Source organism: Stegostoma tigrinum, chromosome 11 (assembly GCF_030684315.1).
Source record: "Stegostoma tigrinum isolate sSteTig4 chromosome 11, sSteTig4.hap1, whole genome shotgun sequence".
Lineage (NCBI taxonomy): Eukaryota > Metazoa > Chordata > Chondrichthyes > Orectolobiformes > Stegostomatidae > Stegostoma > Stegostoma tigrinum.
The window spans coordinates 18503432-18526304 of record NC_081364.1 but is presented as its reverse complement, the minus strand read 5'-3'; the positions used below and the strand labels follow the sequence as shown (position 1 = coordinate 18526304).

Below are 22873 nucleotides of genomic sequence, written 5' to 3'. Positions count from 1 at the left end.
ATGACTTGGATGAGGAAGTGGAAGGGTGGGTTAGTAAGTTTGCCAATGACACGAAGGTTGGTGGAGTTGTGGACAGCGTGGAGTGTTGTTGTAGGTTGCAGTGGGATATTGACAGGATGCAGAGCTGGGCAAAGAAGTGACAGATGGAATTCGACCCAGAAAAGTGTGAAGTGATTCATTTTGGAAGATCGAATTTGAATGCAGAATACAGGGCTAATGGCAGAATTCTCGGCAGTGTAGAGGAATGGGGGATCTTGGGGTCCACAGCCATAGATCCTTCAAAGTTGCCACCCAAGTTGATAGGGTTGTAAAGAAGGCGTATGGTGTGTTGGCTTTCATTGGCAGGGGAATTGAGTTTAAGAGCCGTGAGGTGATTCTGCAGCTCTATAAAACACTGGTTAAACCACACTTGGAATATTGTGTTCAGTTCTGGTCACCTCATTACAGGAAAGATGTGGAAACTATGGAGAGAGTGCGGAGGAAATTAACCAGAGTGATGCCTGGTCTGGAGGGCAGATCTTATGAGGAAAGGTTGAGGGAGCTAGGGCTTTTTTCATTGGAGCAAAGAAGGATGAGATGTGACTTGATAGAGGTTTACAAGATGATGAGAGGCATAGACAGAGTGGATAATCAGAGACATTTTCCAAGGGCGGAAATTACTCTTACAAAGGGACATAATTTTAAGGTGTTTGGAGGAAGGTATAGGGGAGATGTCAGAGGTAGTGGTGGGCGTGTGGAATGTGCTGCTGGCGGTGGTAGTGGAGTCAGTTACTTTAGAGATTAGTAAGCAACTCTTGGATAGGCACATGGATGATAATAAAATGTAGGGTATGCAGGGTAGATTGATCTTAGTAGGATAATAGGTTGGCACAACATCATGGGATGAAGGGCATGTACCTTGCTGTACTGTTCTATGTAATCCTCCCCATCTCTCTTGAGTAGAGAATTCCACACTCTAATTACTGAATGGGAGAAGAAATTTATTTGCTTCTCAGTTTTAAGTTATCCTCCCCTTTTTCTGTAACAATATACGCTACTTTGAGATTCCCCACTTTGGAAAGGTCTTCCCAACGTTGACCCTGTCAATCGCCCTCAGAATCTTGTCTGTATCTATCACATGAACCATGCTACTATCATTCTGTCACTGTATACTTGCATCACCTTCAGGTTACTCATCCTGTTACTGTGATTGTTGTTCTCACACTATACATCTGTATTACTTTGCACTGCATTTTTAAACTGTACACTTTTATATCATTTTATATTATTCCCACACTGTGCATCTGGATCATTCTCTCATTGAAACTTTTACATACACTATCTGTGTCATTCACACTTAATCAGTTTTGATATTGGATCAATTTGTTTTATTGAGCGATCTACCACTGTACTCTCACAGAGTGTCTGCCCACTCCATTGTCTCCATACTTAAATTTGCAGGCAATGATTGATGCCTGAGATAGAAACATTTTGCTTTGCAAGGTACTTGAAAGATATTTTAAATATGAGGTCATTTGTAAGCTTGCAGTATCAACTTTATTTCTTAAGCAATAAAAATGTCACCATTCATAAAGCATTTAGACATTCTTTCTAATATCCCACAGACATATCAGTTTGAAACTTAAGGTAAGATAGTTGAGTTGTTACAAATGTACTGTCATTTTATAGTTCATGTGGAAATTATTCATAGCTAAATAGGGAGATTATGGATTTGGCTCCGAAAATTTTTCAATGCATTTAGACCCAGTTGATGTAAGATTCAAGAATTTGTCTTTTTTTTTGAAACTCCGCAGAGAATCTGGTAACCAAAGAAATTAAATTCCTAAAGCCTCACATGACTGGGTCAGAGCTAAATCTTGATAGAATGAAAACCTGCAAGCGCCTTGTGGAGAAAGCTATTAAGGTAAAAGCTAAAATTTAGCAAAGTTTTAAACTGCTATTACAGGGGCAGGTGGAAAGGTGAGGTAATAAGATCATCCATGATCTTACTGAATAGTGGAGCAGGTTCAAAGGGACAAGTGGTCTACTCCAGCTTCTAATTTGCACGTTCGTATGTTTTGCTGTATCTGCTATTTTGCTCAGAGTTTGATATTCAATGGGTCATATATTAAACTTTGAATTGTAATACCTACAGTCTGCATTTTTTTCAAGGCCAGTCTTGGTGCTAGAACATCAGTATTCCATTTGGCTGCAAATCAAAAGATGTAAGATAAATCCAGAATCATGATTTGACTTAACTTTGGACTGAATTACTCTTACACATTTTACAGAGGATGTCTCACATTATTTGTGTTTTAGGACATTTCTAATTCACTTAAATGTTTAATGAAACAACATGGTCAGTGCTGCATTTACTCTCTATTAATTTAAATTTTATCCAATGGGGAATAGCAACTACCACACTCAGCACAGTATTGTTGGCAAATACAGCAAAACATACGAACGTGCAAATTAGAAGCTGGAGTAGACCACTTGTCCCTTTGAACCTGCTCCACTATTCGCTAAGATCATGGACGATCTTATTACCACACCTTTCCACCTGCCCCTGATAATCTTTCATCCCTTTGCTTACCAAAATTATATCTAACTCTGCCTTAAAAATATTCCAGGTTTCTGCTTCCACTGCCTTCTGAGGAAAGAAAATTCCAAAGACTTACAATACTCCATGCAAAATTATTTCACCTAATTAATTTTGAACAGTAACACCCTCTAGTTCTAGCTTCTCCTTAAGAAGAAACCTCTTTTCTACATGCACCCGGTTAATAACCTTCAGGATCTTATGTTTTAATCAAGTCACCTCTTACTGTTTGAAACGCCAATGGATACAAGCCTAGTCTTGCCAATTTTTTCTTATAAGACAAATCACCCATTCCAAATATTCGTCGAGTAAACTTTCTCTGACCTTTTTCCAACCCATTTACATGTTCCGTCAATAAGGAGACACCAATGGTGTAAACAGTAGTCCAGATGAAATCTCGCCAATGCCTTTTATATGACAACTATAAACTCCATTCTTATATATTACATCCCCTTTACAATACACAGTCTCAATTTATTTCCAAATTCCTTGCTGCATACTAAACTTTTGTAATTCACACACTAGGACATGAAGATCCCTCTGCATCTTAGACCTCCAGAATCTCTCAACATTTGGATAATATGTTTATTTTATATTTTTCCTGCAAAAATTAATAATTCCTCATTTTTCCATATTTACTTCATTTACCAGATCTTTGTCCACTTACTTAATATAACTATATCCCTTTGAACCTTTTTGTATATCCGCTTCGCAACTGACTTTCTTACCTATCTTTATGTCATCAGGAAATTTATCATCCAAATCATTTCTGTGAATTGAATTAAGTGGAGACCCCAGTACTAGTCCCTGTGCCATGTCAGTGATTACATCCTGCCAATCAGAAAATTACCTATTCATGATTTTCTGTTTCTTGTTAGCTAGTCAATCATTTATCTGTGCCATAAGCTGTTATTTTCTGCAGTAACCTATGATGTGGTACCTTATCAAATCCAGAAATCCAAGTACAATACATCCACAAGTTCCCTTTTACTGACAGCACGATACTTGCTCAGAAAGCACAATAAATTTGTTAAACATGATCTCCCTTTCATAAAACCATATTGACACTTCCTGATTGCCTTGAATTTTCTTCTAAATGCCCTGCTATAGCATCTTTAATAATAGCTTCTCACAACTTCTCTATGACTGGCTTGCAGTTTCCTGTTTTCTGTCCCCTCCTTTTTGATTAAGACGTACATTCTCTATTGTCCATTCTCATGGAACTTTCTCTGAATCTAGGGAATTTTGGACAATTAAAAGCAATGTATAAACAATCTCACTAGCCACTTCTTTCAAGGCCCTAAAATGGAGTTCATCAGAACCCGAGACTTGTCATCAGGTGGCTGTAAGAATTTGCTTGAAATGTACTTACTGTGTATTCTGAAATATTTGCTACTGTTGATCTAGCCCTTAACCCAATTTGCCAGTTTACTTTTGCTAGCTGTATTTCCATGTCCTCATAATTGTTCTTATTTAAATCCAAAATAGAAGTTGAGGAACTACACTTCTCTCCCCTACAATTAATATAAAATTCAATCATATTACAAAAGAGAAGTCTCCATATACTGCACTGCTCGCCTAACGTCACAAACATAAAGCTGCTCATTACCAGCAGTAGCCTAAACTATATTTGCCTGTTGAAATATTTTACCCACTTTTGGCCATTGTTAACAGACATGAACAAGTTTCCAGTATTACAGGAACAAAAACAAAGTTGCTGGAAAAGCTCAACAGGTCTGGCAGCATCTGTGAAAGAAAAATCAGTATTAATGTTTCGGGTCCTGTGACCCTTCTTCACAGATGCTGCCAGACCTGCTGAAGCTTTTCCAGCAGCGATAATGGGAACTGCAGATGCTGGAGAATCCAAGATAACAAAGTGTGGAGCTGGATGAACACAGCAGGCCAAGGAGCATCTTAGGAGCACAAAAGCTGACATTTCGGGCCTAAGGTCTAGATGCTGCTTGGCCTGCTGTGTTCATCCAGCTCCACACTTTGTTATCTCGAACTTTTCCAGCAACTTTGTTTTTGTTCCTGATTTACAGCATCCACAGTTCTTTTGGTTTTTATTCCAGTAACACAATCCGTGTCTCCCCAACAATTGCATAATCCAAGTCACCTAAGCTTCAGAGCATAATTCCCGTCAGTGTTTCATTTTAGCTTCAATTAACAGGAGAACGCAGCATTATTTTAATATTTCAGATTTGTAGCAAGATAAAATCATACACTAGCAGTGAGAGCCACGATTTTTTGATTTGTACTTTTAACACATGGTAAGGAATAGCGCAGTGAACGTAACATAGAAAATAGGGACAAAAGTAAGCCATTCTGCATTTCAAGCCTGCTCTGCCATTCAACATGATGGCTGAATATTCAACTCAGTGCCCTTTTTCTGTTTTCTCCTCATACCTGTTAATCCCTTTAGACCTTAGAACTATATCTAATTCCTTCTTGAAAACATTCAATGTTTTGGCCTCTGTGACAGAATTCCACAGGCTCACAATTTTCTCCTCATCTCAGTCCTAAATGGCCTACCCTGTATCCTATACTGTGCCCACGGCTCTGGACTCCCTGGTCATCGGGAACCTTCTTGTGTTTAATCTGTTTTTTCCTTTAAGAATTACATAGGTTTTTCTGAGAAACCCGAATATAATTCTCACTGTTTTTTGGAGAGTTGATGGTCTCGTGGTATTATCACTGGACTGTTAATTCAGAGACCCAGGTAGCGTTCTAGGAGCCAAGGTTCAAATCCCATTATGGCAGATGGTGGAATTTGAATTCAGCTTAAAAAATCTGGAATTTAAGAGTCTAATGATGACCATGAAAACATTGTCAATTTTCAGGAAAAACACATCTGGTTTATTAATGTCCTTTAGGGAACAAAACTGTTATCCTTACCTGGTCTGGCCTACATGTGACTCCAGACCCACAGCAATGCGGTTGAGTTGTAACTAGTCTTGGGGCTATTGGGGATGAGCAATAAATGTTGGCCTGGCCAGTGATGCCCTCATCCCATAAATGAATTTTAAAAAATCTAGTCTCTCTCCATATATCAGTCTTGCTGCCCCAGGAATCAGTTTGGGTAAATCTTGGTTGCACTCTCTCCATAGCCAGAGCATCCTTCATCAGATAAGCAGACCAAAACTGCACACATTATGCCAAGTGTGGTCTCACCAACGTCCTGTGCAATTGTAGCGTCCTCTCAATGAAGGCCAAGATACCATTTGCCTTCTTCGTTGCCTGTTGAACCTGCATGATTACTTTCAGAAATTGGTGTACAGGCACATCCAGGTCTCATTGTTTCTTCTTTCCCAATCTTTGCCATTCAGATAATAATCTGCCTTTCTCCTTTTGCTACCAAATTGGATAACATCATAGTTACCCATATTATATTTTATCTGCAATGCATTTGTCCACTCATTCAAATGATCAAACATGCTATCTCTAGTTTTTAGACGTCATAAAGCATCCCCTACATTTGTCATGAAATGACACCAAAATTGCAACCTTGCTCAGAAAGGACGATATGTTAATAGAATATAGAACAGTACAGCACAGTACAGGCCCTTCGGCCCACGATGTTGTGGCAAACTTTTACCCTAAATCTAATGTCTATCTAACCTCCACCCCTACGTTATACTATCATTCATATGCCTATCTAATAGCCGATTAAATGTCCCTGATGAGGCCGACTCCACTGCCCTCTCCGGCAATGCATTCCACGCCCCTACTACTCTCTCAGTAAAGAACCTACCTCTGACGTCTCCCCCGTATCTACCTCCACTCACTTTAAAACTATGTCCCCTCGTAATAGCTACCTCCACCCTAGAAAAAGTCTCTGACTGTCCACTCTATCTATACTTCTGATCATTTTGTACACCTCTAACAAGTCACCTCTCATCCTTCGTCACTCTAAAGAGAAAACCTGTAATTCTCTCAACCTTTCCTTGTAAGACCTTCCCTCTAATGTGGAAAGATTCACACTGGTTTCATGGGTTGTTGAGTATGGTAGAGTATGTGCAGATCTTCTTTCTGTGCCATCGTAGATTCAAAAAAACTTGACACTGATACTGAGAAACTGGGAAAAAAATAGAAATTAGATTTTTCTGTCAGATCCAAAACACTTAACCTAATTAAAGTTAAATCTGTTTTAAAAATGACTGCAGAATACTCAGAAATGAAAGGTGTAATAAAACATAACTTTCGAACGACATGTATAACAAAATGGTGACAGTCACTGCACTGTGCAGAGGAAATATTTGTTCATTTGTTCAGACAAGTTATGCTCTGCAATGAAACATGTTGTGAGCTAAAATTGTTTTCTGCTGTAAAAAGTTAATAAGAAGGATAGTTCAATAAATAGTAAGTAATTGATAAACATTCTCATTATTTAGCTAAAAAAGATATTTACAATCTACGGTCCATATCCACTAATCCGACAAAGTCTACGCAACAGAGGGTGGTTGGAGAAGAAGGTGCCTAAGCCGCCAAAGAGCCCTCAGAAAAAGGATAAAATAATCAATGGGGAAAGCGACGTGGATGATGGTATTGGTGATTCTGATGGTTGTGATTTTGATGGTAAGCAGGAATTTATCTCAAAGCTGGAGGAAATTGTCCAGAGAGGTTGCAGCACTCAACATAGACATGATTTGCAGTGTGGTACCTCTAGCCTAATGTAAATTTCACCATGGGTTTCTATGCAGCATCCTGTAAATAAAATACAGTAATTTCAAGAGGATCCACACATCATTACATGCGGCACCATCTTGTGCAAACAATATATTGATTACATAGTTATTTCATACCGTATCACAATTATAACCAGCTGAACATTTATAGGTGTTTTGAAGATAATCTGCTACACATATTGCAATGTGGGACGTCGTCATGCATATGGGACCCTCTACACATACTGCAATAAAAATGACTATTTTTCAGAACAGAAGAAAACACAGACTCAGAACATTGACTCTCATTTTCTCTCCACAGATGCTGTCAGATACAATGAAAGAATAGTCTTACGCTTTCCTGTGCATTTAATATAGTTAGCACCTGACATTCAATATATTTTTGCGAACTTCTTTTGAAAAATTGCCTTCTCCACATTAAAATTTTCGATGTTTTCCTTCTTGAAGAATTAATTTTTTACTGGTATTGGCTACGTTGGTGTTCTCCATTGCTTTATCACAGTAAAGTTTATTTGCTTGCAAAACTTGGCAAGTGTTTCAACTGTTGGGAACATTAGAGCAAATCCTGTCTTCACTCATCTTTTGTACACAGTTCAAGCAGACATTGCGATCAGAAGTAGGAATTCTGACTATTCTTCCTCTTTCCAACTCAGGAGCATTGCAGCAACCCCAACTGAGATCAGTTAGAACTGTACAGTGCAGGCTCTTCAGCCAAAGAGTTAACTAAGCATAGTCCAGAAATCTAATCTGGAACCATTCTGGGCTGCATGGGCAAACTCATTGAGTCACTAGTGGAGCCTGCACCATTTTGATGCTACTGAAATGATGAATTTTAGGAAAATCATCCTACTTCATGCGACATGAAATATATTTCATATGAACAGTCTTGAAACTCTCTGAAAGACACAGCAGATTTCCTTTGGGCTACATTTTGTGGAAGTGGGGGAGTGGGACCCCGTCCATTGGCATTGAAATGAGACACAAGTGTTGTCTCACTTAGCCATTGTGCCTTATAGCTACTTAACAGCCCCAAAACAGAGGGAGAAAAAGTTTGAGGTAGTTGTTGAAAGGGCACAAATCAGCAGTGATAACGCAAGTCACAGTATAAATCAGGAACTTAGTGGTCAGTGTAACATGGCAATATAATAATCATGAGAGACCCAACTAGGGAACTGACTATTTTCAATTTTGTCTTGTGGATGAAAGAGGGCTCATTAATAATATTGCTGTAAAAGACTGAGGTTGATACATTCCTACATATTAAAATCATCAATGGAAGGGGCATAGCGCAGCAAAATGGTATTGCAGTAGAAAGTTAACCATAATCTCATTGAATGACAGAATGGGTTCAAAAGGCTGAATGGCCTACTCCTATTTATTATGTTACATTATTAATTAGTTTGAGACAGACATTCTATCCCCTCCTGAGGTAGAGGTCAGACCTCAAAAAGAGGTGGACCAGTCAATTGACCTGCAGCAGTATAACCAAGATCATTGATGCAGCCAAATGCAAAGAAAAGTGGTGATTGGGGTTGGGGACCAGTGCCAGGCTAGCCCAGTGAGAGAGCTAAGGAGGTAAGGTGCTAGGGTGGACGTGACAGGGAGAGAAGTGAAACAGGCCTGGAAAGACCTTTGGAAGGGTCTTCTGATGAGCACAGTGGACCCATAAAGGAAGCATCCTCCATTGCTCATATTCTGTATTCTGCTTAGGAACCCTGCAGCCCAATGGTATCAATGTAGACTTCACAAGCGTCAAAATGTCCCCTTCCCCCACTGCATCCCAAAACCAGCCCAGCTCGTCCCATCCCCCCACTGCATCCCAAAACCAGCCCAGCCTGTCTCCGCCTCCCTAACCTGTTCTTCCTCTCACCCATCCCTTCCTCTCACCTCAAGCCGCACCTCCATTTCCTACCTACTAACCTCATCCCGCCTCCTTGACCTGTCCATCTTCCCTATACTGACCTATCCCCTCCCTACCTCCTCACCTATACTCTCCTCTCCACCTATCTTCTTTTTTCTCCATCTTCAGTCCGCCTCCCCCTCTCTCCCTATTTATTCCAGAACCCTCTCCCCATCCCCCTCTCTGATGAAGGGTCTAGGCCCGAAACGTCAGCTTTTCTGCTCCTAAGATGCTGCTTGGCCTGCTGTGTTCATCCAGCTTCACACTTTGTTATCTTGCATCCTCCATCGCTGCTGGCTTCCATACTTGCCATAGGCCTCTCCAACAATGGGTTAATGGTAGCAACAGCAGGACAGAGCCCCTAAGTGATTCATTAATTGGTCACTTTATGATCTGAATTAGTACATTGGAAAGGGAAGGGGTAGACTATGGGAGAGGGGTGGATCATGGGCGAGGGGCTTCTGCAATGAGGGCTCCTGGGTCAGCAGTAGGAACAGTATCCCCACCGTTGCTCCCTAATTTTACAGCAGTAGTCAACCACCTGCGCAACTGTGCGTCTCAAATTCTAGCACCTTTTTATGGGAAGCGTTCTCATTCATTTCAGTAAATATTAATGCAATGTGAGCAGCATTTGATATATTCAACATCCAAGGCTGATTTATGTATATATATGGGATTAATATTTATCTGTATATGTTTTATTTTATATCACAGATAAACAGGGTGACGATAAAGACAACTCTGATGACCCAGATAACATCTATAACATCACGGTTAGTATGACATGCACGTTCATTTAACTTTACTGTCAACTTCAGTTTCAGAAATGGTCTGCTTTGTTGTAAACGATAATGGTTGCTTCCAGAATGGCCAATTTTGGGATAATTGAGGCACTTATTGCAGTTTTAATGGCAACAAGTAGACCGTGTGGGCCAAACCAAAAGATTTGTATTTTTATTCGGTGACAATGTCGTGACCTGCCTTTGATTGGAATCGGTTACCACAAGCTTACTAAGTAACACTGCTGCTATCCATTTTGGAGAGACTGGGATGACAAGATGAAACTTCAGTTCACTGAATATAGTATATCAATTTATATTGGTTGATAATGGGGTTGGGAGGTTGAAATATTTATGACAGTGTGGCTATCAGTTTTGATAACTTTTGGGTGGGATGGTGCTCAGAGCTTGGGGAAATCAAAATGCTGCATCTGAAGATAAATAGGGAAATCACATCAGAACAGTTGAATATTAACCAGTTAAATGGACATCCTCACATTACCTGACTCCTTGGAAAAATGTATTTTGCACGGAAGTCCCTCAAAATGAGGATGACACTTCCTCATGGCAAATATTTGTGCGTGGATTGTTTTAACTTTGAGAGGATGTTGTGCTGCATCTACAACATATGGTTCTGGCTGACTGGGAAAGTCTTTTCACCTGCCCTAAGCATATGGGAAGGATTTACAGAGTGATAATCAACCCCCCCCACCACCACCACCATTTGGCTGTGCTATGATCATGGCCTTCATCGTCATGAAATGACTTGGCATGTAACTTGAACCTGGAGATTCTGGCTATCATTGCACCAGGGGGTCTCCAAAATGGAGTAAATAAATGAAATGGTGGAAATTAAATTATCTTTCACTTAGCCCTTTCTAATAAAGATATAAAAGTACAGAAAAGGTGCAGTACAGGTACACCTGGATGTGATAGTTACTGAAAATACTGAAAACATGTTATCAATGATTTGAAAAGTTATAGTTATATAAGGGCATGAAACCACACTACTTGGAAGATTCTGCCAAGTGTATTGGAAATCCATGCTAAACAACGCCGCAAGTGTACCTACACACCATAGACTACAGTGTATCAAGAAGGCAGCTCACCACCATCTCCTGGAGGCCAGTGAGGGATGTTGGTTAGGGCAGTCAGGACAATAAATGCTAACTTTGTCAGAGACACGAACATCACATCAATTAAAATGAAAAGAATAAGTATTGTGTGTCAATATAATTGGTGCACTATGAAGTAATGTATTAATATCAACATATGTATCTGTATTGTGGTCATAAGTAGATAATTTTACTTAGTTTTCTATTGCAGTCCCGACTACTGAAGAATGAAACAGCATTTTTTCTCTGGACAAATGGAACTGATGCCCCGAACCTCCAAAAAGATCAGATTTTTAACCACTATGTTGGGGCTGGCTCATTTACTACTAAGGTAGGGTCTATGTTATAGGACTGCTTCCTCCATCAATAATATGGTCTCTCCATTATTTGGTGACTGGTAGCTTTGTACAAAGGTAGGAATCTCACCAAATAACTTATTCCATCAACATTAATAACAAATGTCATTTACTGACACTTCGGCAATCGCAGTCTATTTTATGACACCTAGCCCATTCTTTTTTGCTGTAAGACTCCGGCCTTGATCAGACAAGGAGGACTTGAACAGCTTTTCCCTCTTCTCATTTGACTGCAACCATTTTTTAACAGAAAGTGTATATACTTGCCAATTCTGTAAGTGTTGAACTGTTTACGTGCTATGACCATTAAAGACACAATAAAACAGTTTGTTTTGAGCTTTTAAAACTAACAGACAATAGTTTCATTTAATCTAATCCAAGTAAAATAACAAAGACAATGTCTCTCACATGCACAAAACAGATTACACAGTGGGAAAATAGGTTACATAATTTGGAGTCCAGTAGAATAAAGGTGAATCTGGTTCTTGAAGGTTGGTGACTTTGATGCCTCAGGCTGAACTTTGTAGTTTGACTGCTTTCAGCATTGAGTCAGTTTTGAGATGTAAATCGAAAATGCATCTGTTCTTCTGCAAAGATTAGTGGATTGAGTACTTCTTAAAATCAATGAATGTGACACCTGGATATCAAAACCAACAGACAGGATTCTAAGAGATAATGGGAAGAGATGCTGGAGACTCCAAGACAATAAAATGTGAAGCTGGATGAACACAGCAGGCCCAGCAGCATCTCAGGAGCACAAAAGCTGACATTTCGGGCCTAGACCCTTCATCAGAGAGGGGGATGGGGTGAGAGTTCTGGAATAAATAAGGACAGAGGGGGAGGCGGACCGAAGATGGAGAGAAAAGAAGATAGGTGGAGAGAGTATAGGTGGGGAGGTAGGGAGGGGATAGGTCAGTCCAGGGAAGACGGACAGGTCAAGGAGGTGGGATGAGGTTAGTAGGTAGGAGATGGGGGTGCGGCTTGGGGTGGGAGGAAGGGATGGGTGAGAGGAAGAACAGGTTAGGGAGGCAGAGACAGGTTGGACTGGTTTTGGGATGCAGTGGGTGGAGGGGAAGAGCTGGGCTGGTTATAAACTTGCCAGATAGAAGGAATTCACTCAGGTGAATAACATTCTTGAAGAAGGGTCCAGGCCCAAAACATCAGCTTTCCTGCTCCTATCATGCTGCTTGGCCTGCTGTGTTCATCCAGCTCTACACTTTGTTATCTCATTCAGGTGTATGTTTCTTTAACATCTTGTGTGCCCTCTTCTACAGAGCAAATATGATGTTTAAACATAGAAAAAGCACATGACCATCTGTGTCCCACTGCCCAGTGACTGAAATATGGTCATAGCTAGTGCATTCAAATTGTAACTTAATTAGATCACACCCAGTAATTCATCTCTCAGTCAAGATCCCATTGATGAAGAGAATATGTCCAATGGTTTATTTCTGCCTAGTTGAGTATCTAGGTATTTGTCAGCAAGTTTTATTAACAGGATAGTTATTGGTCCCTATCATGTCTTTCAAGACACTTGTTCAAATGCAGCTTTCCAGATGGCTGTCTCTATTTCAGTATACTTTTGGAATGCAGAAAGTATCAATGATGCAAATATGAAGTTAACTTTAACAATAATCTCAACTCATTGCAATCAGGCTTTAGTCACATGGGCTTTAGTGAAGTGGGAATTCAAGTGGTGTACTTTTTCAAACTTCAATTTTAAAGTCAGCTTCAAAAATTAGCCTATAAGTAGCCTAACTAAATAAGGCAGCTACCTGACATTGGCAGTTATCAATCAAGCACCTGAAATCCCTTATCTGAAGGAGGTGCTGCCAACTGAAGCTAAAAAGTGACTCATATCAGAAAGCATATGACTGCATATAAGAAAGGGATTTTTGAAACATAGGTAGAGAGAGTGGAGATGTCACCTGAGCAAGATAAGGTCAGTGAGTATGTCCAGGAATTTGGGTCAAACTGGCAGGAGGGACGAGGGACAAGGGACGAAAGAGGTTTATTGCATGAGGTAAAGTCTCCAAAGCAAGAAGTAAGGTGAAACAGGATGGAAGATACATACTGAGAGATTTACCTGTAGTGAGACCAACTGGTGATGGATATGATGAGTCAATTTTAAATGACTGTAGGGAAAGTGGTGACTGGTGAGTAGAATAGCTGAATTTTCTAGTTTTTAAAGTAAAAGTAAGGTTTTCAGTTTGTGTTTAGGTCTCTAGTTTTCTTTAGTTAAGGTTCAATATATGATTGAAGTTTTTTTTTAAAACTTACAGTAAAATATATAAAAAATAAGAGCATGGATTCTAGACTAGTTAAAGAATGAATTAAATATGGTAATGTTGGCGGGATGGGTGATGTGTTGCTGCTGTAGCATTTGTGAGCTGCTCGATACCAAGGTGATCCAGAGTGAAGGCATCTTTAGTAACTGTTTTTAGCTCAAGGATCTTTGGATCTGAGTTGAGGAGCAGAAGTGCAAATTGCTGACATTGCACCACATCAGGAAGGTGAATACTTATCTGAACATGTTACTCCAGGAGGTGCTCATTCCCTTCATTGTAGCTAATTAAAATTTCGTCTGTGATTTTGACAGGACCATATAACTGCAGGTGAGACAGATACGGATACTTAATGGACAACATTTGAAGAACATCACCACCTGTAATTATTCAACAGTTACAAAGTTCTTTTAAGCTCTGAGGGTGAGAGTGGGGACTGCAGGAAGGATGAGTGAGCTGACCACTGCACCATGATAGAGGTGGCCATTCAAATAAGGGGAGAACTTAGGAATGTAGTTGAGGTAGAGGACAGTAGAAAAAGGGGAAGTATACTGTTTACTGCAGCTATGAACATGAGTCCTTCAGGCTGTGTGGTCTGCCCAGTGCTGTCGTTATGACTATTTCCTCACTTTCTGACTGTGCAGCAGAGGAAGAACTTGGAACGGGAGGGGATGAATCTAGTTGTTGTCATCCATGTTTCTAACAACAATGTTGAAAGAACTAGAAAGAGGGTTCTGCTTAAAGAAATTTGAACGATTATTAGCTAAACTAAAAAATAGAAACTTCAAGGAATACTGTTGGGATTATTGCTTGTGTCATAGGCAGCCCTGCATAGGATTAACAGAAATCAAGGAATTAACTGCATGGCTCTGAGACGGACATGGGAGAAATTGATTTCAGTTTGCGGAACAGTGGCACCAGTGTTGGGGTAAAGGAGATGTTCTGTTGGGAGAGGCTTCACTTGAACCACACTAGGAACAGTATCCTGATAAGTTGAATAGCTAGGGCAGTAGAGAGGACTTTAAATTAATTGGTGGCAGAGAATTTGGGAAATATAGTCTTAAGGATATGGTAGCATTGCAAGGCAGCAATTTGGATAGCAATACCCACAGTGGAACAGGAAGAGGTAGTGTGCCAACGTAGAAAAACAACAACAAACTGGGTCGGTGGGAGTGGGGTGTTTGAAATGGTAAAGAAGCAAAATTTAATGGCTCTTATCTTAAAGCCAGGTAGGATTTGGAACAAAATAAATGAATTAACTACTCAAGTGTAAGTTAATAGGGATGATCTTATTGTCATTACAGAAACATGGTTACAAGGAGATCAAAGCTGGGAATTAAACATTCAGGGTATGTGACTTTTTGAGAGGATATGCAGGAGGAAATGTACGGTTAGGTAGCTTTGTTCAAGACAGTAGGTATGACAGAAAGAAATAATCTTGGATAGGGAGTTGTAATGGGTAAGAAATAAGGGGAAGAAGACAGTTGTTGGAGTCTCCGGGAATTTGGAACTCCAGAATATTGCTATTCCTAACAATTGTTCATTAATCATGATGAGGACATTTAATGTAGATGTTTGATTGATAATGAGTATGTAGAATGGTAGGAAATAGGTTAAAAGATATTAGAGTATTATGTACTTTATTATAAAAAGACAGTTAATGCTGAGATGTTAAAGAGAACTTGCTTTAAGGGGAGTGGCAGATAGGAGCAGACCTGCAAGGCACACATAAACCAGGGACCCAATAAAGCCAGCCCGAGGAGCAAAGTCTGCAGCAGCGACCTTCTGGGAGAGAGGCAAATAGGAGTGGGAAGTCTACGAGCATGCTGAGTTTGGGGGAAAAATATATGATCATAATATCACTGGAAAGTTTTGAGTTGATTAGTTGGTGAGTAATTGCTGTGAGGCAGTGTGTGTAAAACAATGGAATTTAGAAAAATATAGCTTTTTTTAATTAACCCCAAAATATCTAACCCTTAATGAAGAGACACAGGGGAAATAAATAACTGATGATTCCATGATTTATTTTAATCTTAAATTGTAAGGTTTACTTTGGATTTATTTAAATTAGGTCAAAACATAATGAGAAGAAGCATTTTAAGAAATCAAGTAGTGAATTAAGGTAGTAAATATGACAGGGTATAAAATGTCTTGCAAATGCAGAATATGGGATCTCTGGACAATAGTGTGATCCAGGTCTGATATGTTTTGCAAATGTTTTCAACTTGAAGAGCTTCAGCTCAGATTATGAGCTAGAGCGCGAGCAGAAGATGCTGAGACAGCAAGTATGGGGAGCATTAGCTTGGTTACATGTGCTGAGAGGATGTGATGACATCTGTTCAGTTCTTTTTAAGGGTCTGTGGACTCAAAGTTAACTCTGTTTTTCTCTCTACAGATGTGAGCCTGCTGAGTTTCTCCAGCACTTTGTTTTTGTTAGAATCAAATGGTTCAAACAAGGTATGAGAGAAATAAGTTTTCATGGAACATTGGCATTAGCTCGGGGAAATAGGAGCTGTACATTTTTAGGATCAACTTGCCCTGTGCTAGTACAAATGTTCTGGTGAGTAATATAACCAGTGTGGCACACAGACTTTTAAACTAAATAGTAGGGAGTGAGGAATCTAGTGTGGGAAGATGTGACAGATGAGAACAAGATGGCAGTAAGGGAAAGGTTGATCAGAATGTGACAGGAAGGAGCAGAGCGTGTAAACCTAAAAGGCACCAGTGGATTAGGCTAAAGTTCACAAATATCATAAAAAGACAGAACTAAAGGCTCTGTATCTAAATCCATGTAGAATTCTTAACAAAACAACTGATTTGGCAGTGCAAATAGAAATAAATGTATGATTTGTTTGGCATTAAAGAAATGTGGATGTAAGGTGTTAAAATCAGGAAGCTGAATGTTCAAGGAGAAATGAATTTAGCAATAATAGGATTTGAGGAAAGGATGGAGAGGAAATTCAGTTAATTAGGGATGGTATTAATACAATGGAGGGATATAATCAAAGTTCTGGAGATCATAATGTAGCATTAGCTTGGATAAGAAATGAGAAATTGTAGGCGTAAGAAGTTGCTATTTGGAATGGCATACAGGTCCCCAACAATAATCACGTTGTAGGATGTGGGACACAGAGGAAAAGGAAAAGGACCTGGTGAGAAATATAGCTTTAATCATAGGTGATTTTAATCTACTGATAGATTGGTTGAATCTGATTAACAAAGGTATGAGTTCATGGAGCATTTTCAGGATAGTTTCTTAAAACAAAATTTTCAAGAGCCAACCAGCAAGCAGGCTAGATTTGATCTGGTAAGAAGCAAAGAGGCAGAATTAATTACTGACCTCATAGTTGGGACAACACTGTGTCTTTAAGAGATGTGTTCTGTTTCTCTTGCAGAGGGTGTTATCAAGTGGTACCAAAATGTCTCCTTCCAAAAGGCAGTTGGTAAACAGCTTTAAATTCTCCATGGGTATATTTTTTTTAAAGTAGGACAAAACAATAATCAGTCGGTGGGGTCAGGCTGGCACAGACGCAAAAGGATTTTGATTTTCCTTCCAGTTATTTGGTGGGTTTTGCTGACTACTGGAGGCTGAATGTTTGAGTCCTGTGCTGCTGGAGTGAAGTGACAGCATGTGAGAATAATAGCTGTTGGTGAATTGCCATTGCCAAGGGTGTGTTTATGGGATGCTGCCAATATGATGATGATCAGTGGGTAAATAATACATTAAGTACTTCAATAGAGCAAAGTTGTGTCAATTCTTCTTTTTGTTGTATTTTAACTATGTTGTAAGATTAAAGTATATTTGATTAAAGCTTAGTGGTGCACAAATCAAATCATAACTGGAACACAATGTCTTACACTTGCCTTTTTACGAAAAATAGAGTGAGGGTCCAAGTGTATTTTAGTTGGGGTCCTGGTCTGTTCCATAAAATAGTGAAGCTAACCGAGTGCAGGTAATACCATTGAGCATCACAGTCAAATTGAAGGAGAGAAGAAAGGATCTAAGACTAGCGTTTTAAACTTAAATGACAGTGATTATGAGCACATGAAGACAAAGCTGGTTAATGTGGACTGTAGAATTTGGTTGCAGGACAGGTCAGTGGAGATATTGTGGTAGACATTTAAGCAGTCATTTCTGAATACCCAGAAAGGTACATACTGCTGGAACCAGTCTTGTAAATCAGTTCTGCACCCTCTCTCCGATCTGTTCATGACTTTCCCATAATATGGCACCCCTGATACTCCAGCTGACCAGAAACTCAACTGGAGTCACCACATTAACAGAGCGGCTACAAGAGCAGGTCAGAAGCTGGGAATACTGCGACAAGTAACTTATCTCTTGACCAATCAAAGCCTGTCCACCATCAACAAGGTACAAGTCAGGAGTGTGATGGAGTACTCCCCACTTGCCTGGATGGGTGCACACCCAACAACACTCAAGAAGCTTTACACCATCCAGAACAAAGCAGCTGCTTGATTGGCACCACATCCACAAACATCCACTCCCTCCATCCCCGACGCCCAGTAGCAGCAGTGTGTACTATCTACAAGATGCCCTGCAGAAACTCACCAAAGATCCTCAGGCAGCACCTTCCAAACCCATGGCCACTTCCATCCAGAAGGACAAGGGTAGCAGATGCATGGGAACACCACCCCCTGCAAGTTCCCCTCCGTGTTGCTTACCAAACTGACTTGGAAATATATTGCCGTTCCTTCACTGTCACTGGGTCAAAATCCTGGAATTCCCTCCCTAATGGCATTGTGGGTCAACCTACAGCAGGAGAAATGCAATGGTTCAAGAAGGCAGCTCACCCCCACCTTGTCAAGGTGGGAGGGGGGGGCAACAAGGAATGCTGAGCCCAGCTAGCAACGCCCACATCCCGCAAATGAATGCAAAAAAAGTTGGGGTCTGGTAAGTGCCTTGTACAAGTTCGACGTTACCCCCTTATTCTTGCACTCTGTGCCCCTAAGCAAACTCAATACATTAATTTACAATAGATTTTCAATCTCCTTACTTGGGAAAGGATGTGCTGGCACTGGAGAGGGTGCAGAGGAGGCAATCTAGGTTAATTCCTGGAAAGTTGAGAGGGTTGACTTGTGAGGAGAGATTGAGTCAACTGAGACTGTACTCATTGGAATGTAAAAGAATGAGGTGCGATCTTATGGAAATGTATGAAATTACAAAGACCAGTAAGTCTCATGTCTGTCGTCTGCAAGGTGTTAGAAAGGATTCTGAGGGATAGGATTTATGACCATCTGGAAGAGCATGGCTTGATCAAATGCAGTCAACATGGCTTTGTGAGGGGCAGGTCATGCCTCACAAACCTTATCGAGTTCTTTGACGATGTGACTAGAAAAGTTGATGAGGGTCGAGCTGTGGATGTGGTGTATATGGGCTTCAGTAAGGCATTTGATAAGGTTCCCCATGGTTGGCTCATTCAGAAGGTCAGGAGGAATGGGATACAGGGGAACTTAGCTGTCTGGATACAGAATTGGCTGGCCAACAGAAGGCAGCGAGTGGTAGTAGAAGGAAAATATTCTGCCTGGAAGTCAGTGGTGAGTGGGGTTCCACAGGGCTCTGTCCTTGGGCCTCTACTGTTTGTAATTTTTATTAATGACTTGGATGAGGGGATTGAAGGATGGGTCAGCAAGTTTGCAGACGACACAAAGGTCGGAGGTGTCGTCGACAGTATAGAGGGCTGTTGTAGGCTGCAGTGGGACATTGACGGGATGCAGAGATGGGCTGAGAGGTGGCAGATGGAGTTCAACCTGGATAAATGCGAGGTGATGCATTTTGGAAGGTCGAATTTGAAAGCTGAGTACAGGATTAAGGATAGGATTCTTGGCAGTGTGGAGGAACAGAGGGATCTTGGTGTGCAGATACATAGATCCCTTAAAATGGCCACCCAAGTGGACAGGGTTGTTAAGAAAGCATATGGTGTTTTGGCTTTCATTAACAGGGGCATTGAGTTTAAGAGTCGTGAGATCTTGTTGCAGCTCTATAAAACTTTGGTTAGACCGCACTTGGAATACTGCGTCCAGTTCTGGTTGCCCTATTATAGGAAAGATGTGGATGCTTTGGAGAGGGTTCAGAGGAGGTTTACCAGGATGCTTCCTGGACTGGAGGGCTTATCTTATGAAGAGAGGTTGACTGAGCTCGGACTTTTTTCATTGGAGAAAAGGAGGAGGAGAGGGGACCTAATTAAGGTATACAAGATAATGAGAGGCATAGATAGAGTTGATAGCCAGAGACTATTTCCCAGGGCAGAAATGGCTAGCATGAGGGGTCATAATTTTAAGCTGGTTGGAGGAAAGTATAGAGGGGATGTCAGAGGCAGGTTCTTTACACAGAGAGTTGTTAGAGCATGGAATGCGTTGCCAGCAGCAGTTGTGGAAGCAAGGTCATTGGGGTCATTTAAGAGACTGCTGGACATGCATATGGTCACAGAAATTTGAGGGTGCATACATGAGGATCAATGGTCGGCACAACATCGTGGGCTGAAGGGCCTGTTCTGTGCTGTACTGTTCTATGTTCTATGTTCTATGTTCTATGTTGAGAAAGAAGGACTCCCAGGTCAGGATGCACTGTCTGTAACCAACTTAAGACATTAATTATGGTATAACATTGAAATAAAAAGTGTAACATTCCGCAAAAATGAGTGGCAGTTTAAAAGTATGTAAATAAAATAAAGAATCTCACAGATGACTTAAAGATTAATAAGGAGGTGGAAATTATATTTCAGAGCTAGAAATGTTCTTTTTTAAAAACTAAGTTTCCATCGATATTTTAAAAAGGGTAAAAAGTAACTAAAGTGAGTGTTGCACTAAAATGAAACAAAGTGCTGCACATGCTGGAGATCTGAAACAAAACAGAAATTGTTAGCAAAACTCAGCAGGTGTGACAGCATCCATGGGAAGAAAGCAGAGTTAATGCTTGGAGTTGGTGGATTCCATTAGTTCCATCAGTCAGTCTGAACGTTAACTCTGCTGTCTTCCCACAGATACTGCCAGACCTGCTGAGTTTCTCCAGAAATTTCTGTTTTTGTAAAATGAATGTTAGTTCGCTAGACAGTGAGTTTGGAGAATTAAAGCAGAAAATAAGGAAATGGCAGATGAATTGAATAGGTATTTAATCTATGTTCCTTGTAGAGGATGCAAGTAACATATCAGAAACAAGTGTGATTCGGGAGGTGAGAGAGGGAAGGAACTTAAACAACTACTGGGGAGGCACAGTGGCTCAGTGGTTAGCAATGCTACCGCACAGCACCAGGGACCCGGGTTCGATTCCATCCTGGGGCAACTGCCTGTATGGAGTTTGCACATTCTCCCCATGTCTGTGTGGGTTCCCTCCCACAGTCCAAAGATGCACAGGCTAGGTGGATTGGCTGTGCCAAACTGCCATAGTGTTCAGGGATGTATAGATTACATGGCGTATTGGGGGATGGGTCTGGGTGGGATGCTCTGAGGGTCAATGTGGACTTGTTGGGCCAAAGGGCCTGTTTCCACACTGTAGGCATTCTATAATCTACACTTACCAAGGAAATGATGCTGAGAAAATTATTAGAACTAAAAGCTGACAAGTCGCCAGGCCCTGACATACTTTATCCAGTGTCTTAAAAGAAGTGATTGCTGAAATAGAAGGGAGGGACAGAAAGTTGTTGGCTTGTTGGGGTGGGGGAGATGATGTCCTGCTCATCTGGAAGAAAAGTCTGCAATCAGCCACCTGACCAATAGTAAAAATAAACAAACCAACAACAAGCCTGCCCTGCACCTATAAAGCACTCATGGCTGGGTAAACTGATGGATAGTTGGAACTTCGTCCCTCAGAGGGAGGAAGTACCATCATCTGAAGCTGCAAGCCAATCACATTGGAGAACAGCTCCAGCAGTCCTGGGCAGCACCAGGGATCCATAGTCAACACTTGCAGCATTGCAGCAGGCCCCTATAAGGTAGCCTGAAGGATTCTAGGGTGGGGGTCAGGGGCGGGGGGCTTCTTGGCACCTTTAGCTGGGGTAAAGGTTTGAAGAATAGGTGTTAAAATACATGGGTGGACAAAAGGTGCTACCCTAAAGATAGTACTTCCTGCCCACCATTTTGCACTTTTATTGTTTTCAAAAAGTTAACTCACTCCTGCTCACCTGCCAATGTCAACAGTTTTATGTCGTGTGAAACTTTGAATAGGCTCAGGTGACACTCAATTATTCGTGTACATATAGTGAGCACGTTGCCAATTCAATGTCCCAGAGTATATTATGGGGGCAAACTCAGATGGGCTAGCATGTCATGGGCTAACACATGACCTGCATTACATGCCACAATGCCACCATCCCCACAACTCCCTACCACTTGCTTCACCAAAAAGAAGCACAGGGACAGCCCCAAGGAACTATAGGCCAATTAGCATAACATCTGCCACAGATGAAATGCAGCAATAAGGGTAAAAAAGTCAGCTATTTAGAAGAGATCAACACAATTAGGAAAAGTCAACATTCCTTTTGTGAATGGAAACATGTTTTAACTTATTGAAAATGTTTAAAGAAGTAATAAGAAACATGGATAAAAGAGAACCTGTGAATGTGCTGGACTTAGATATCCAGAAGACACTTGACAAGGTGCCTTCTTAATGGTTACTGTAGAAAATAAGAGCTTATGTTACATATTGGCATGGATAAAGGATTGATTAGTTAAGTGGAAACAGTAGGCAATAACTGGGTCATTTTTGGGTTGTCAAGATGTGACAAGTAGAGTGCCACAAGGATAAGAACTGGGGTGACTTACATGAATGACTTGGATGAAGGGGTCAGATGTATTATTGTGAAATTTGCTGGTAGCATAAAGATAGATAAAGGTTACTGAGAGGACATAGGAGTCTGGAAAAGGAAACAGATGGGTTAAGAGTGGACAAAAATCAGCAGGTGGAGTATAAAGTCAGAAAATGTGAACTTGTCTACTTTGGCAAGAAGGAAAGAAAAACAACATTTATTTACATTGAGAAAAATCGCAGAACTGTGAAGTCAAGTGATTTTGGTGTTCTGTGAATCGCGTTAAATTAGTATGAAGGTACAACAAGTGATTAGAAGGGGAAATGAAATGTTGTTTGTTCCAGGGGAATATAAGATAAAAGTAGGGATGTTTTTGCTACAGTTCTACAGGACGTTAGTGAGACCACATCTGG

At 40.6% G+C, this 22873-nt stretch overlaps 1 protein-coding gene across 1 annotated transcript in view; it reads left to right on the top strand.

Annotated features, from left to right (window-relative positions):
- The window catches only part of LOC125460488 (uncharacterized), a 91615-nt gene that overhangs the window by 40807 nt on the left and 27935 nt on the right, over positions 1-22873 (top strand). The window contains exons 8-11 of the mRNA XM_048548025.2: positions 1794-1903; positions 6970-7153; positions 9878-9936; positions 11269-11388. Coding sequence (XP_048403982.1) covers positions 1794-1903; positions 6970-7153; positions 9878-9936; positions 11269-11388 — 473 coding nt within the window. The remainder of the gene's footprint in view (positions 1-1793; positions 1904-6969; positions 7154-9877; positions 9937-11268; positions 11389-22873) is intronic.